General features: G+C 47.1%; 1 protein-coding gene across 16 annotated transcripts in view; it reads right to left on the minus strand.

Annotated features, from left to right (window-relative positions):
* Positions 1–14,698, minus strand: part of ERC1 (ELKS/RAB6-interacting/CAST family member 1) — a 409,085-nt gene that overhangs the window by 39,438 nt on the left and 354,949 nt on the right. For 13 of the 16 annotated variants that reach the window (XM_054168189.1, XM_054168181.1, XM_054168180.1 and 10 more), the window contains one exon: positions 5,002–5,103. In XM_054168189.1, the coding sequence (XP_054024164.1) occupies positions 5,002–5,103 (102 nt within the window). Of the gene's footprint in view, positions 1–3,355; positions 3,423–5,001; positions 5,104–14,698 lie in introns of all 16 variants that reach the window. The other 3 variants (XM_054168188.1, XM_054168184.1, XM_054168183.1) reach the window with 1 other exon arrangement.

Raw genomic sequence — 14,698 nt, forward strand, 5'->3', positions numbered from 1 at the left:
CGAGGGGATTACATGCTCAGACCTTAAAAACCAAAGTTACCACCAAGTCCTATTAGTCACTTTTGAACCACTGTAATACATACATTTAATGTATGCAAATTAGGAACTCATAACTTAAAACATCTTCAGTTTAACAAAGAGAATAAGGACTTCTTTCTAATGTACAAGGAACATCATGATAAAAACACGTACTTTGCTGGGAGTAACTGGCTTGGGACTTATCAATCACCTTTTACTCTTTCTCTGTTGATGTATGCAAGACAATCTTGATGCTAAGGTGTTTCTCAGATGAGATCCATGTAAAGGCAAGGATGCTGCTTGACTCAGAAAGATGCTGAGTTGCTGGAATGTGTCCAGAGAAGGGCAACAAGGCTGGGGAGGGTTCTGGAGCACAGCCCTGTGAGGAGAGGCTGAGGGAGATGGGGGTGTTTAGCCTGGAGGAGAGGAGGCTCAGGGGAGACCTTATTGCTGTCTACAACTCCCTGAAGGGAGCTTGTAGCCAGGTGGGGGTTGGTCTCTTCTCCCAGGCAAGCAGTACCAGAACAAGAGGACACAGTCTCAAGCTGTGCCAGGGGAGGCTTAGGCTGGAGGTAAGGAGAAAGTTCTTCCCAGAATGAGTAATTTGCCATTGGAATGTGCTGCCCAGGGAGGTGGTGGAGTCACCATCCCTGGAGGTGTTTAAAAGAGCCTGGAGGAGGCACTTGCCATGATTTAGCTGCTTAGATGGTGTGGGTGATAGGTTGGACTTTCTGATCTCAAAGGTCTTTTCCAACCTGGTTGATCCTGTGATTCTGTGATTATCTTTAGCTATTCTGTAATGTGTTTTCCTGAGGAAAATGCCTGAAGTACAAAGTGGAGAGAAATGCTGTGTTTAATGGCAACCACCCATTAACTCAGGCAACTAAGAGAAACCCTGCTCAGCACAGCTGCACTCACAAATCTATCAACAGATGGGAGAGGAAAAGGGAAATCTTTCTATCAGTGTTTTCTACACAACCTCCACAGCTGCTCTAGAACAAAACCCAGAGTTACTCCTACCTCCACAGTGAGTGTCATCTTCCTTGTCATCATTTGCTTACCTGTGCTTTAACTCCTGTGTTTCAGCAGATCTTTACAAGCATTACCATCTCAAACCTTTACCACCACAGGCTAACACACAACCATTGCAGGAGCAGTGTGATTCCAAGGGAAGGGGAGATCAGCAGTGAGTGTAAATGAATGAAGCACCTCAGCAGTTTGCCCAGTGAACAGATTTTCTCTGTTCAAACCCCAAGCCATGAAAGCCAAGCTTGACACTGTCAGAGCTGGATTCAATTTTTCAGATAGCTGACTTGCAGAGAGGGATCTGATCTATACAGTCAGAGAGAGATGTAAATCTGCAGTTGATTGAGAAAAGATGAAAGAGCAACTAACTCTGCCATGGATGTTTTACAAATGTAAGACAACTTCCCGTGTTTCAGAAACGCCAGGCAGACACTCAGCAGAGTTTTCTTTCAAACAACTGATCTGGAAAAATGACATTCTGAGGAAAACCTTCCCTTTTCTTCTGACATTTCAAAAGCTTTCCCTCACACACAGGTCAGTGAAAGTTTGAATTAGTGAGAGAAAAAGAGCCCTGTGCTAACTTATTACCACCTGTAGCTCCTTTTGGTACAAAATGCTCTTTTCAAGCACACATGTATCTGCTGTTTCAACCACACAGTTGTAGGAAATTCTTGTACAGCTTGACTTTGGATTGTTGAGGTTCAATGTTTTACTGTAAGCAGCTGACAAGTTGCCTTTACCAACCCCAGATGGAGCTTGCAGTTTGGCAGGGAACCCTTCAAAAGGCTGTGCTTCAAAATCATAGTATCATAGTATCAGTCAGGGTTGGAAGGGACCACCAGGATCATTTAGTTCCAACCCCCCTGCCATGGGCAGGGACACCCCACACTAGAGCAGGCTGCCCAGAGCCTCGTCCAGCCTGGTCTTAAACGCCTCCAGGGATGGTGCCCCAACCACCTCCCTGGACCTTGTCCTCACCAACAGGGAAGGGCTGGTAACCAATGTGAGGCTCAGAGACAGCCTTGGCTGCAGTGACCATGAAGCAGTTGAATTTAATCTCCTCAGGGCAATCAGGAGGAAGTATTGTAAGCTTACAACCCTAGACTTCAGGCGTGCAGACTTTGATTGCTTCAGGGATCTGACAGCCAAATCAACAGAAGTACAACGTGCTGATCCTTTGACCTGTGTGAAGTATTTGTTTTCTTAAAAGGATGTGAAGAAAGAAAAAGTTTTATCTGATTTTTAAAAATATTGTCATCACATCTCAAGCCTTTAATACACTTCCTGTATTTGCAACAAATGCATTCTGCTTCAAAACAGATACTGCAAGGCATAAATGAATCCTGTGTTCTGCGGCCTAATTGACATTTGACTTTGGTAGCTTTATATCCAAGCTCCTCATCAGTAAAGGATTATTTCTTCTAGGCTAGAGAACAGGAGATGGGCTCTGTCCTGTCTGCCACCTTCCCTTCTGGAAATGGGGGTTGCTGCAGAGGCAGTTTGATGGCAGAAGACAGAGAAAATTGTGGACACAGACAGAGGGAAACAAAATGTGCTCTAAATGACAAATATCTACCAGTTTCCCCCCTGCTGTTTCGGAAGAATGAGGGAGATGGAAGGGAGAGAGGAAGGTGAAGGGGATACTCCTCTTTGCCTTCAAATTTGTATCACAGGTTGGACTCAATGATACTCGAGGTCTCTTCCAACCTTAGTGATACTGTGATACTGATGCTGTGATCCCTAGTCCATATCAAGATTAACCTACTATGAGCTGACAGTTATCTGTGGACAGTTAGGTTAACATGCATGGCAGCAATCTTGGCAGAAGATCTCAACATGCCTAAACCTTCAGGAGGAACATTATCTTCAGGAGGAAGGTTATCTTTCTCCAGGAGGAGCATTATCACTGAGCAAATTCTTTACTACTCAGAATTGAAAACGCATCCAAAGATTTGGCTCCAGTGCAGAACCCTCTGAAAAAGAATCCAGCTGAAAACATTTCCTCCATGAAGTCAGTGACAAATGATATGAGAGACCCTTCCTGTTCTCTCACACGCTTTAGGAGTTTGCTTTGCTTAGAAGCCGGATTGCATGCCCTGGAAAAGTTCTCCCCGCAGCACGATGAAGCACAGGCAGGACGATGAGCAGAAGGAAAGCACAAGCTCCACAGAAGCACCCAAGGAACACCCCCATGCAGAGGCTAGGAGAGCAAGTGGGAAGCAGCACGACCAAGTGTCACAAAGCAGAAGGGGGTGAGGCGTGAGAGTGAGTGCCAGGAGCTTTCCTGCTGGGCAGGGAAGTTGATTCTCACCGTTCTGAACAAAATGGCTGAACTAAGAGCATCTGACTGGTTATGCCCAAATGCCCTCCTCCTCGTCCTAGCGGAGCAGAGGTGGCAAGGGGAGAAAAGCACCAGGGCAGCATGGGAACGAAAGAAAGAGTTGGTTAGTATTTAAAGCACATATGTCAGTACAAACAGTAGTACAAAGTGTTTAACTCTTTATGCAATACTCTGAACCACCTCGAGGCACAGCTTGCTTTGCTCTCTTGTAGGCTTTAGCAGCTTTTGCAATGCCCCTGTGCAGAGTGAAAGTGCAACCAACCACCCCTCCTCCCTACCACCCTCCCCTGCAAGAGATAGAACTTCCTTAAATGTTTAAATTTGATCTTTTCTTTACATTGTATCTTTTCATTTAATCTGCCTTCATTTGCAGGCATGTCCTACAGTCCCATTCTGGAAATGGCTTCCTTTCTCCATAGACTATGTCTAACCAACAAATATTCTGCCATTGCCTCCAAATCAAGCTTAGGAAAGCCATTTAATTTGCTGTTACCAACTGTACTCTCCCAGAGAAGGCAAGGCCAACATTCTTCCAAAACATGGCAGAAAACTCAAGCCAGTCAAGGTACAGTTTGTTCATCCTCTGGGGGAGGGTAATAAAACAAGAGGCTAAAAGAATTTGCTTTGAAAATGAGATTTTTTTTCTATTCACTCCTTTGTTTCTCTTCCTTATTGTCCTCTGGCACAGACAGCAAGAGAGATTTTGAGAGACCTCTTTTTGCCAGGTGACTATGTAACTGTTCTTTGCCATTTCCCACATATACCTCACTCATCCTGCATATTGCTAGGTTGGTGCTTAAGGGTCTGGAGTGAGAGGCCTTCCTTCAGATTTCAGCAATTTCTAGTCGGGCCAGAGGGCAAAGAGGAGTGCCAAATGTTCCTTCACTTGGCCAAGGCAGTGATTAATGATCACTAATATTTTAATTAAAGTGGAATGGATGGGATTCCGACACGTCACAGGCAATTATGTTGGCATTTTCCCTGCTGCCCAAGGGATAGGTAATCTCTCTGAGAGTTATCAAGCGCACGGCTGTGCTTCGTGAATGACGCGGGAGGCTCCTCGCCGCTGTGGAGATGCTAAATTGATTTTCCTTCAGTTCACGGCCCATTGAGTCTGTGAGGGAGCAGTCTGCGCTCATTTGGCACAGAGGCTGGGATTTCCTCATGGGAAATGAGGGGAACTGCTCATATGCAATCCATAGATCAGAAAGCTGATCCTGGAGCACGACTTCCTGCTACCGAAGACAAGAAACAGCCCTGGACGCTCCACACGCTCAGGCAGTAAACCTGAGTTACTAAAATCTGAATAAGCCAGACAGGACTCCAGCCTTGCACTTGAAGGCAGTAACATTTCCTTCTTGCCTCTCCTTGTCTGCCCCCTCTTCTCCACCCACTTAATAACAGCCTGGTACTGGGAACTGTGTTTTCACCTTTCAGGAGTATTCAAGGAAGCCGACACAACAGCAACATCCATTTCTGGTCTCTAACTACCCTCTGGAATGCTGGTTTTGTTCCAAGGTAATACATGCACAGCAGGGAAAATTACATACAGCTCCAGATAGTCAGCCAGCATACAGGAAAAATGACTTTGCAAGCGAAAAAGAGAGACACATTACCTGGTCAGGGGAGGGCTTGTGGTTGGTTTGGTTGGAGTGGGATGAGGATTTGAGGTGATCATCCTCATAGTTGTCAGCCATCAGCTTCATTCGGTTCTGAGTCTATAAAAATAAAGAATATTGAAATCATTGTTTCACAGAATCACCAAATCACCTCAAAGGTCATCGAGTCCAACCTGTCAACACAGACCTCATGACTAGACCATGGCACCAAGTGCCACATCCAATCCCCTCTTGAACACCTCCAGGGATGGTGACTCCACCACCTCCCTGGGCAGCACATTCCAATGGCAAATGACTCTCTCCGTGAAGAACTTTCTCCTCACCCCCAGCCTAGACCTCCCCTGGCACAGCTTGAGACTCTGTCCTCTTGTTCCGGTGCTGGTTGCTTGAGAGAAGAGACCAACCTCTGCCTGTCTACAACCTCCCTTCAGGTAGTTGTAGAGAGCAAGAAGGTCTCCCCTGAGTCTCCTCTTCTCCAGGCTAAGCAACCCCAGCTCCCTCAGCCTCTCCTCACAGGGCTGTGCTCCAGACCCCTCCCCAGCTTTGTTGCCCTCCTCTGGACACTTTCAAGTCTCTCAATGTCCTTCTTAAACTGAGGGGCCCAGAACTGGACACAGGACTCAAGGTGTGGCCTAACCAGTGCTGAGCACAGGGCACAATGACCTCCCTGCTCCTGCTGGCCACACTGTTCCTGATGCAGGCCAGGATGCCATTGGCCTTCTTGGCTACCTGGGCACACTGCTGGCTCATGTTTAGGTGGCTGTCAATCAGCACCCCCAGGTCCCTCTCTGTTTGGCAGCTCTCCAGCTCTCCATATTTCATCATATGATACGAAAGAATGACATTATGATTTCGTAATAACGAAAAAGGTCTCCGTCTCCCTTCTAACGTGATCCCAGGGACACAAAGGAGCAAGGGCATTTATGGCCCATCCAAAATCCATACATGGAAACAGGGCAATGACACTTGCATGAAGCATTAGTAGCTATTACTGTAAAGGAGTGGTAAAAACTGAGACACACATTCTAACCACTTCCCCTCGAGCCTGAATGAGCTCTGCAATTAAGAGCTTCCTCTGACTTGTACCTACTAAAACTTTTGCTGTACTTGTGTGTGAAAAGAAAGTAATTTCTTGGGTTTAAGGTTCAAACACCAATCAGGAGAATAATGCAAGAGAAACAGCAGTCAGAGGTCCCTGAGTCAGTTAAAAACAAACAAAAATGAAATAAGTTTTATATAAAAAAAGAGTAAGTTCTTTCCTTTAGATCAGGCTGCCCAGAGCCACATCCAGCCTGGCCTTTAAGCCTCCAGGGATGAGGCTTCCACCACCTCCCTGGGCAACCTGTTCTGGTGTCTCACCACCCTCATGGGGAACAACTTCTTCCTAACATCTCATCTAAATCTCCTCTCCTCCAGCTTGGATCACAGAGTCACAGAATGTTAGGGGTTGGAAGGGACTTCAAAAGCTCTTCCAGTCCAACCCCCCTGCCACAGCAGGAGCACCTAGAGCAGATCACACAGGAACACATCCAAGCAGGTCTTGAATAGCTCCAGAGAGGGAGACTCCACAACCCCCCTGGGCAGCCTGTCCCAGGGCTCTGTCACCCTCACAGGGAAAACATTTTCCTCCTGTTTCCATGGAACTTCCTATGCCTCAGCTTCCACCACTGCCTCTTGTGCTGGCATTGGGCATCCCCCAGCAGAGCCTGGCTCCAGCCTCTGGGCACTCACCCTGCACAGCTTTATCAACATGGATAAGGTCAGCCCTTGGTCTCCTCCTCTCCGAGCTAAAAAGCCCTCAGCTCTCTCAATGTCTCCTCATGAGGAAGATGTTCCATTGGCCTTCTTGGCCACAAGAGCACATTGCTGGCTCATGGTCAACCTTCCATCCAGTAGGACCCCCCGGTCCTTCTCCCCTTTCACTGCTCTCTAAATGAGGTCCCTAGGCGCCTACAAACACACTCATACAAACACGTACAGAAATCCACCTGGGCAAAATGTCCACCCACCCAACAGGGCTTACAAAGACAATGCTCTTCAGAGTGCTGTAGAGGGGACTATAAAAGATCCAGGTCTAGGGTTTTGCAAAGTGAGCTGCCAGCCCTGAACCAGCTGCTTCACTTGGAGTTATCTGGGTGCCACTGTCACTGGGCACTCACTCCTGGAGCAGATCCAAACCAGAGTGATGGCATTTCTGTGCCTAGTTCCTAAAGTAGACAAAGCCTCATTTTTAGCTTTGTCAAATACTTGTATTCCAAAAAAGACCCTCAACAGCCCTATGCCAGAGATAGCAAGCAGTGAATGATGTACAGCTAGACACAAGAACTGATCAGAGATGCACTGCAATGTCTGAAATGAAAGCTTAAAGCTCGCTGTAGAGATGCCAGCTGTTGATTCAATCCCTTCATGACTCCACGGTTTCTCACTGATTTTAATGAGCATCTTGAGGCTAGAGAATGCAGTTTCTACTTGACTGTACTTGGATCATTGTAGAGCAGGTCCAGGGCTTGAATCTGGATTTGATTTTAGGTTGGATTAATTTAACAAAAGCTAACAGCAAATTGAGCTTAAGAAATAGGCAATTTAATCAGGCAAAGTCCCTACATTGTTTGCTCTGTGTTGTCAAACAAGTTTTGAGTCCAAGTCTGACTCATCATTCATAAATCACTGCTTGAAACTTGCTACATTCATACTTAAGCAAACAGTTTATTGCAAAGGCATTTTCTCCTTATTAGATGCAAAGTTGGCTCTTTAACCATTTGTGCTTTGCAATGAGAGCTACTGATTTTGAATGACTTCTCGTTTCATTGCTGACAAACAGCAGTGTGTATGTGGAAAAAAACCAGCAAAAAGTAGGAGTTTAGCAGAATGTCAGTAAAGCTTTCTGAGAGAAAAAAGTAGCTCTTCCCAGGGAGAGGCAGCACGTTTTGTTCTACTGCATGGAAACAAACAGTGCTGGGACTAATGCAGGAAGAGAAGAAGGAAAAGATCTTTGCACTTGAAGCACAGTATCCCTCACATGAGATTCTACGGTGGAATTGAAAGGGTTTGTGTATTTCTGTCACTCAACCTCAAGGAGAATAACCTACTATTAATATTTAGAAGTCATGAGAAGAGGCTGAGAGAAATGGGGTGGTTTGGTCTGAAAGAGAGGAGGCTTCTTTACTTTGTAGAAGAAAGCAGAAGACAAAGCCATGCTCTTGCTGGAGGGGACAGGACAAGAGCTGACAGATGCAAATTGAAAACCAGAAAGCTCTCATTAGATGACAGCAAAATTCCTTTCAGCATGAGGCTGATCAAACACCAGAACAGGCTGCCAAGAGGCTGTGGCATCTCCACCCTTGTAGACACTGAAAATGCCACTGGGCACGGCCTTGAGCAAGCTGCTCTGATTGCGACGCTCTCAGCAGGTTGCAGAAGTCCACTCCAACACGGAACATGCTGTGATTCATATTATTTGGGCATTTCATAATTAGGCAATTTCATGGTTATCAGGGCTGGAGTTTTCAAAGTAAGAGGGAGCTAAGTTCCTAAATTCCTCATGGTTGTTAAATATGATTTAGCTGCTGAGCTCCATTGCAGCCCTGTGAGCAGTTCAGCACACAACAAGCTCCGCAGCGTCCTGATGATGACAATCACACAGGGTCAGCTCACCTGGAAGGACATTTTCGGTGTCCTTACACTGTTCCTTTAATCTTAAGAGTCCATGTTTGAGATATAGAAGCCTTGGCTTGAAATCACCAACATCAGCAACGTGATTTCACTACAGGAACTAATTTATACATTTATCACTGTAATTAGGCAAAAATCAAGAGCTGGAAGAAAAGCAGTTTATTTCCTGAGGGATATCACCAAAAACTATTGTCAAACACTAAAATTCCAATCAGTGTAGCAAATGTAACACATCACATTGCATAATATAATATAATATAAATTTTACTGCTTTTCTTTATGCCAAATATGGAACTAAAAACCTCCTGCTTCAGACTGGAATACCAACTGATGAATTTCCAGTTGAAAACTATTATAATAACTCTAAATAAATCACAGGATCAGAGGATGTTAGGAGTTGGAAGGGGCCTCTGGAGATCTTCCAGTCTAACCCCCTGTGCCAGAGCAGGACCATAGAATCCAGCACAGGTCACACAGGAACACATCCAGACAGGGATGGAAAGCTTCCAGAGAAGGAGACTCCACAACCTCTCTGGGCAGCCTCTTCCAGTGCTCTGGGACCCTTAAAGTGAAGAAGTTCTTCCTCATGTTGAGCTGGAACCTCCTGTGCTGCAGTTTCCATCCATTGCCCCTTGTCCTATCCCAGGGCACAAGTGAGCAGAGCCTGTCCCTGTCCCTTCCTTCCTGACCCCCAGCCCTCAGCTATTGATAGACATTGATCAGATCCCCTCTCAGTCTTCTCCTCTCCAGACTAAACAGCCCCAGGGCTCTCAGCCTCTCCTCCCCAGGCAGTGCTGCAGTCCCTTCAGCATCCTTGCAGCCCTCCCTTGGACTCTCTCCAGCAGATCCCTGTCCCTCTGGAACTGGGGAGCCCAGAGCTGGACGCAATATTCCAGGTGAGGTCTCACCAGGGCAGAGTAGAGGGGGAGGAGAACCTCCCTGGATCTGCTGGACACTCTTCTGAATGCACCCCAGGATCCCATTGGCCTTCTTGGCCATGAGGGCACATTGCTGTCCCATGCAGAACTTGCTGTCCACCAGCACTCCCAGGTCCTTCTCCACATACAGAACAGTAAGATTCCCAAAGCTGTGCCCAGGTCAATGGGTGCAGTGCTCCTGGCAGGAAATGCCTCTTGCATTTTTCTGATGGGTGGAAAGAATAGGTCTAGGGTCCTGAAACAGTCACCTGGAGACACCTTGCCCTGTACAGATTGTGTATCATCACTGCTCCTCTCCAGATAAAAATGCTCAGAAAGATGGAAACTTCTAGAGCACATGTCTGCTGCCATGATTTACACACAAACTGTTTACTTTGCTGTGGGGAACCCCTCCCACATCCTGCAGTCCTGAACTGCTTTGTCACAGTGCTATGATACAATCCTCTCCCATTGTATGAGGTTAAGGCTCAGATCCTAGGGCAAAGATTTCTACATCTACATTTCAACAAAGTGGCTTAACCACTGTGTCCTGTGAGAAAATAAATGAACAGTGCAGACAAATTGTTCTTGTCAGGACTGCTTTTGTCTAAGAGCTCCAGAGCTTGTAAGCAGAACTTGTGGTGGTAAGAGCAGTGTCTGAACCAAATTGCCCTTGATAAATAGCCATTGCAGGTACCTTCCTCATGTATGTGAGATAAACTGCTAGAATGAAAGAAACAAGACTTCACAACTCACAGAATCACAGTCTCAGCCAGGCTGGAAGAGACCTCAGAGATCATCAAGTTCAACCAATCACCCAACCCTAACTAATCAACCAGACCATGGCACTGAGTGCCTCATCCAGGCTTAAACACCTCCAGGGCCAGTGACTCCACCACCTCCCTGGGCAACACATTCCAATGGCAAATGTCTCTGACTGTGAAAAACTTCTTTCTAAGGTAAATCCTAAACTTCCCCTGGCACAGCTTGAGACTGTGTCCTCTTGTTCTGGTGCTGGTTGCCTGGGAGAAGAGACCAAGCCCCACCTGGCTACAACCTCCCTTCAGGGAGTTGTAGACAGCAATAAAGTCTCCCCTGAGCCTCCTTTTCTCCAGGAGCAACCCCAGCTCCCTCAGCCTCTCCTCACAGGGCTGTGCTCCAGACCCCTCCCCAGCCTTGTTGCCCTTTGCTGGACAGCTCAATAGGCTTCTTGATTGTTTCCAGAAGGGTTATTAGAATATATTCTGCTAGTCTTGTCAGGCTCTCTGGGTGAGGCCCAATGCCAGCACAAGAGGCAATGGTGGAAGCTGAGGCAGAGGAAGTTCCATGGAAACATGGGGAAAATCTTTTCCCCTGTGAGGGTGACAGAAGCCTGGCACAGGCTGCCCAGGGGGGTTGTGGAGTCTCCCTCTCTGGAGATATTCAAGAGCTGCCTGGCTGTGTTCCTGTGTGACCTGCTCTAGGTGCTCCTGCAGGGGGGTGGGAATGGATGAGCTTTTGAAGTCCCTTCCAGCCCCTAACACTCTGTCATTCTGTGACTATCAGCTCTTGCCAGCTCCTCCCTTCCTCCCTACAGAACTTCTGTAATTGTCCTTTTGCCTCTCTGATACACTTCTCACCCTTCTTGCTCGTCACTATTTAACCCTGTCCTCTGCCCTGTCTCTTGATAGTGCACTCAATTACATTAAAAGACAAAAGCACCAGGAGAGAATAGGAGAGAAACTTGTTGAAATTACACAAGTGAATGGTCAGCATTAGCTCTTGTTCTGGTGTGGGGGGGGCCTGCAGGGATCTCACTGTATTTTCCCTGTGCTTCTTCTGGTTATCAGGTGGTTTACTTCTGCCTGTGCTCTAGAACTTTTAAACATTTGAGTAGAGAAGGAAATGACCACGGAGCAGACAGTTTGCAGTGCAGCCAACACCTGGAAACTTTCATTCCACACAGCACATGTGTAACATTTTAGTTGCCAAAGCTGTAGCCATGGTGAATTCTGTTTAAGAACCACCATGTTCCTTCTTCATGGGTGTGCTGTTCAATCCTAGAATCCTAGAATCACTAAGGCTGGAAAACACCTTTGAGATCATCGCGTCCAACCCTAACCCAGCTCCCGTGGCCACTAAACCATATACCCAGGCACCACAGCTACAGCTTCTTGAACACCTCCAGGCATGGAGACTCCACCGCCTCCCTGGGCAGCCTGTTCCAACCCCTCACCATTCTCTCACTAAAGAAGTTTTTCCTAATGTCCAACCTAACCCTCCCCTGGCACAGCTTCAGCTCATTGCCTCTCTCAACTGTAGGTCCCTAAGTTGTTTCATGTTCGCTGCAGATGACACTGATCTCCTGTTTGTGCACCTCCAAACCTAAAGACCAAATCAACAGATTTCATCACAGTTCAATTAGAGATCCAGAAAGTGTACAGGAAAGTCTGAGACACTGGAATGTCCCCAGTTCCAGAGGGACAGGGATCTGCTGGAGAGAGTCCAAGGGAGGGCTACAATGATGCTGAAGGGACTGCAGCACTGCCTGGGGAGGAGAGGCTGAGAGTCCTGGGGCTGTTTAGTCTGGAGAGGAGAAGACAGAGAGGGAATCTGATCAATGTCTATCAATAGCTGAGGGCTGGGGGTCAGGAAGGAAGGGACAGGGACAGCCTCTGCTCACTGTGCCCTGGGATAGGAGAAGGGGCAATGGACGGAAACTGCAGCACAGGAGGTTCCACCTCACCATGAGGAGGAACTTCTTCACTGTGAGGTTCACAGAGCCCTGGAGCAGGCTGCCCAGAGAGGTTGTGGAGTCTCCTTCTCTGGAGCCTTTCCATCCCTGTCTGGATGTGTTCCTGTGTGACCTGTGCTGGATTCTCTGGTCCTGCTCTGGCAGGGGGCTTGGACTGGAAGGTCTCCAGAAGTCCGTTCCAACCCCTAAGATCCTGTGAGCCTGTGACACCTTCTGGAACAGAGCTGGTAAAACCTTGAGGAATCCTGCCTGTGTCTGAGAAGGAAGTGGAGTTCTACACATGAATTGGAACCCCCAAGATCTAACTACAGACATTGCTTAGAATATATTTGAGAGAATGTTTTTCTTTGAAGGCTTGCACTAAGTTGTGTGTTATGATGAGCATGCACATCTCTCTTCAGCACTTCAGCAGGGTAATTAGTGTTTTGAAACCCACAGCCCTGGCAAGTTTTTGAACCCAATTTGTGTTTGTAGGAACCACAAAGTTTTGTATCTCTAATAACCAGCAGATATTAGCTCAGCAGATGTGCATTCTCTGCATTAGTCCAGTCTGCTTCACATCTCATTGCAGCACCTCGTTCAAAGAGTTCATATTGAATCTGTTTCTCCACCACGCAACCCATCATAAGCCATGACATCCGTGACTGTCTTCTCATTTTTTGGTAGAATATTCAGGTTGGGTAATCTCTGGCTTTGCTAAGCTGTCTCAACAAGCTTTATCAATCCTTTAATGGAGAGTTTGAAAAGCCATACATTAAGTAACATTACTGTACTGACTGTCCTTGTGACAAATGGCTATGTGGTGGAGACAGTGTGGCAGTGAGTTAATGGAGTCACAGAATCACAGGAAACATCCAGTGGGAAGAGACCTCCAAGCTCATCCAGTCCAACCTTCAGCCCAGCACTGATGGGTGAACACCAAGCCATGTCCCTAAGCACCAGCTCCACACACTGCTTAAACACCTCCAGGGATGGTGGCTCCTGCACTGCCCTGGGCAGAACATTCCAGTGTCTGAGAACCCTCTCTGGGAAGAAATATTTCCTAGCATCCAGCCTGAACCTCCCCTCCTGCAGCTTGGAACCATTCCCTCTGCTCCTGTCTCTTGCCACCAAGGAGCAGAGTCTGTCCCCTCCTCACTCCAATCTCCCTTCAGGGAGCTGTAGAGAGCAATGAGGTCTCCCCTCAGCCTCCTCTTCTCCAGCCTGAACACTCCCAGCTCCCTCAGCCCCTCCTGGTAGCCCAGGTGCTCCAGGTCTTTCCCCAGCTTTGTTGCCCTTCTCTGGACACACTCCAGCCCCTCAGTGTCCTTGCTGGAGTGAAGGGCCCAGAGCTGAACACAGCACTGGAGTTATCCCATTTCAATCTGCGTTGAATGTTTCACTGGAAGCACACAGGTGCAAACTCAACACTTCAGAAATCTTCTCACCACTAACAACACAGAAAGATAATGGAGACACTCAGGTGGCTTTTTCCCTAAGTTGTGAGCCAAGTTCAGTATCTCTGAAAACTACAGCATCACAGAGACACTCAGATTGGAAAAGACCCACACCAAAAACAAACTCAAAGCCTTTCTCCCGCTGCAACATCCTCAAGGAATCCTGGATCTCTCACACTATATAAAACCCAGGAGATTGTTCATGGAATGGATCTGAAGGCAGCAACAGCAAGCAAAATGAGCTGCTGCTTTCATTCTGCAGGTGAGAGAAGAGGCCTGGTTATATTGACATCCCACTAGTGAGCATAGTCTAGGGTTCAAGTCAGCAGGTAAGCACTCCTCGTTTTACAAGCCTGCCCAGTGCTGCTAGGGGAAGGCTGATCCATGGCAGAGGAGAAAGGCCTTGCTGCAGAGTTTCCTGATGGAGAATACAAGATCAGTATCCTCTGCTGCCACAGGCCCTGTAAGCAGAAAATGCTCATTCATTTAAATTAGCTTAACAGCAACTGGTTTTTGCTAAATCATGCTGCTCCACTCACTCTCCACCTCTTGTGCTGTCTTCATTACTTCCTTCATCAGTTAAGAGCTGATTTCTTTTGCAGACAGGATGGCTACCCTTGAAGAGCAGAGGAGCCCACTTTATTACCCATTTTATGCTGGCTAATGAAATCTGCGTGCTTTGGACTTGTATTCCACATCTTCTAAGCGTGGCCTTCAACCCTGCAATAATCTCTTTCTCCATCCTGCCTCCCCCATGGTGTCTCCAGGCAAGAGTCAGCTGGGACCAGTGTGAAAGTTCTGAATGGGCAGCCGTACACCTCTGCTACAGCCAAACAAAATACATCATGGCTCAATTCCTCTTGCCTTTCCCTGTGTGGGAGCACCACTTCAGACTTTTTTTTCACCTCTACCCAGCTGTGGATGTTAATTAAGCC

This window comes from Dryobates pubescens, chromosome 15 (genome assembly GCF_014839835.1).
Source record: "Dryobates pubescens isolate bDryPub1 chromosome 15, bDryPub1.pri, whole genome shotgun sequence".
Classification (NCBI taxonomy): Eukaryota; Metazoa; Chordata; class Aves; order Piciformes; family Picidae; genus Dryobates; species Dryobates pubescens.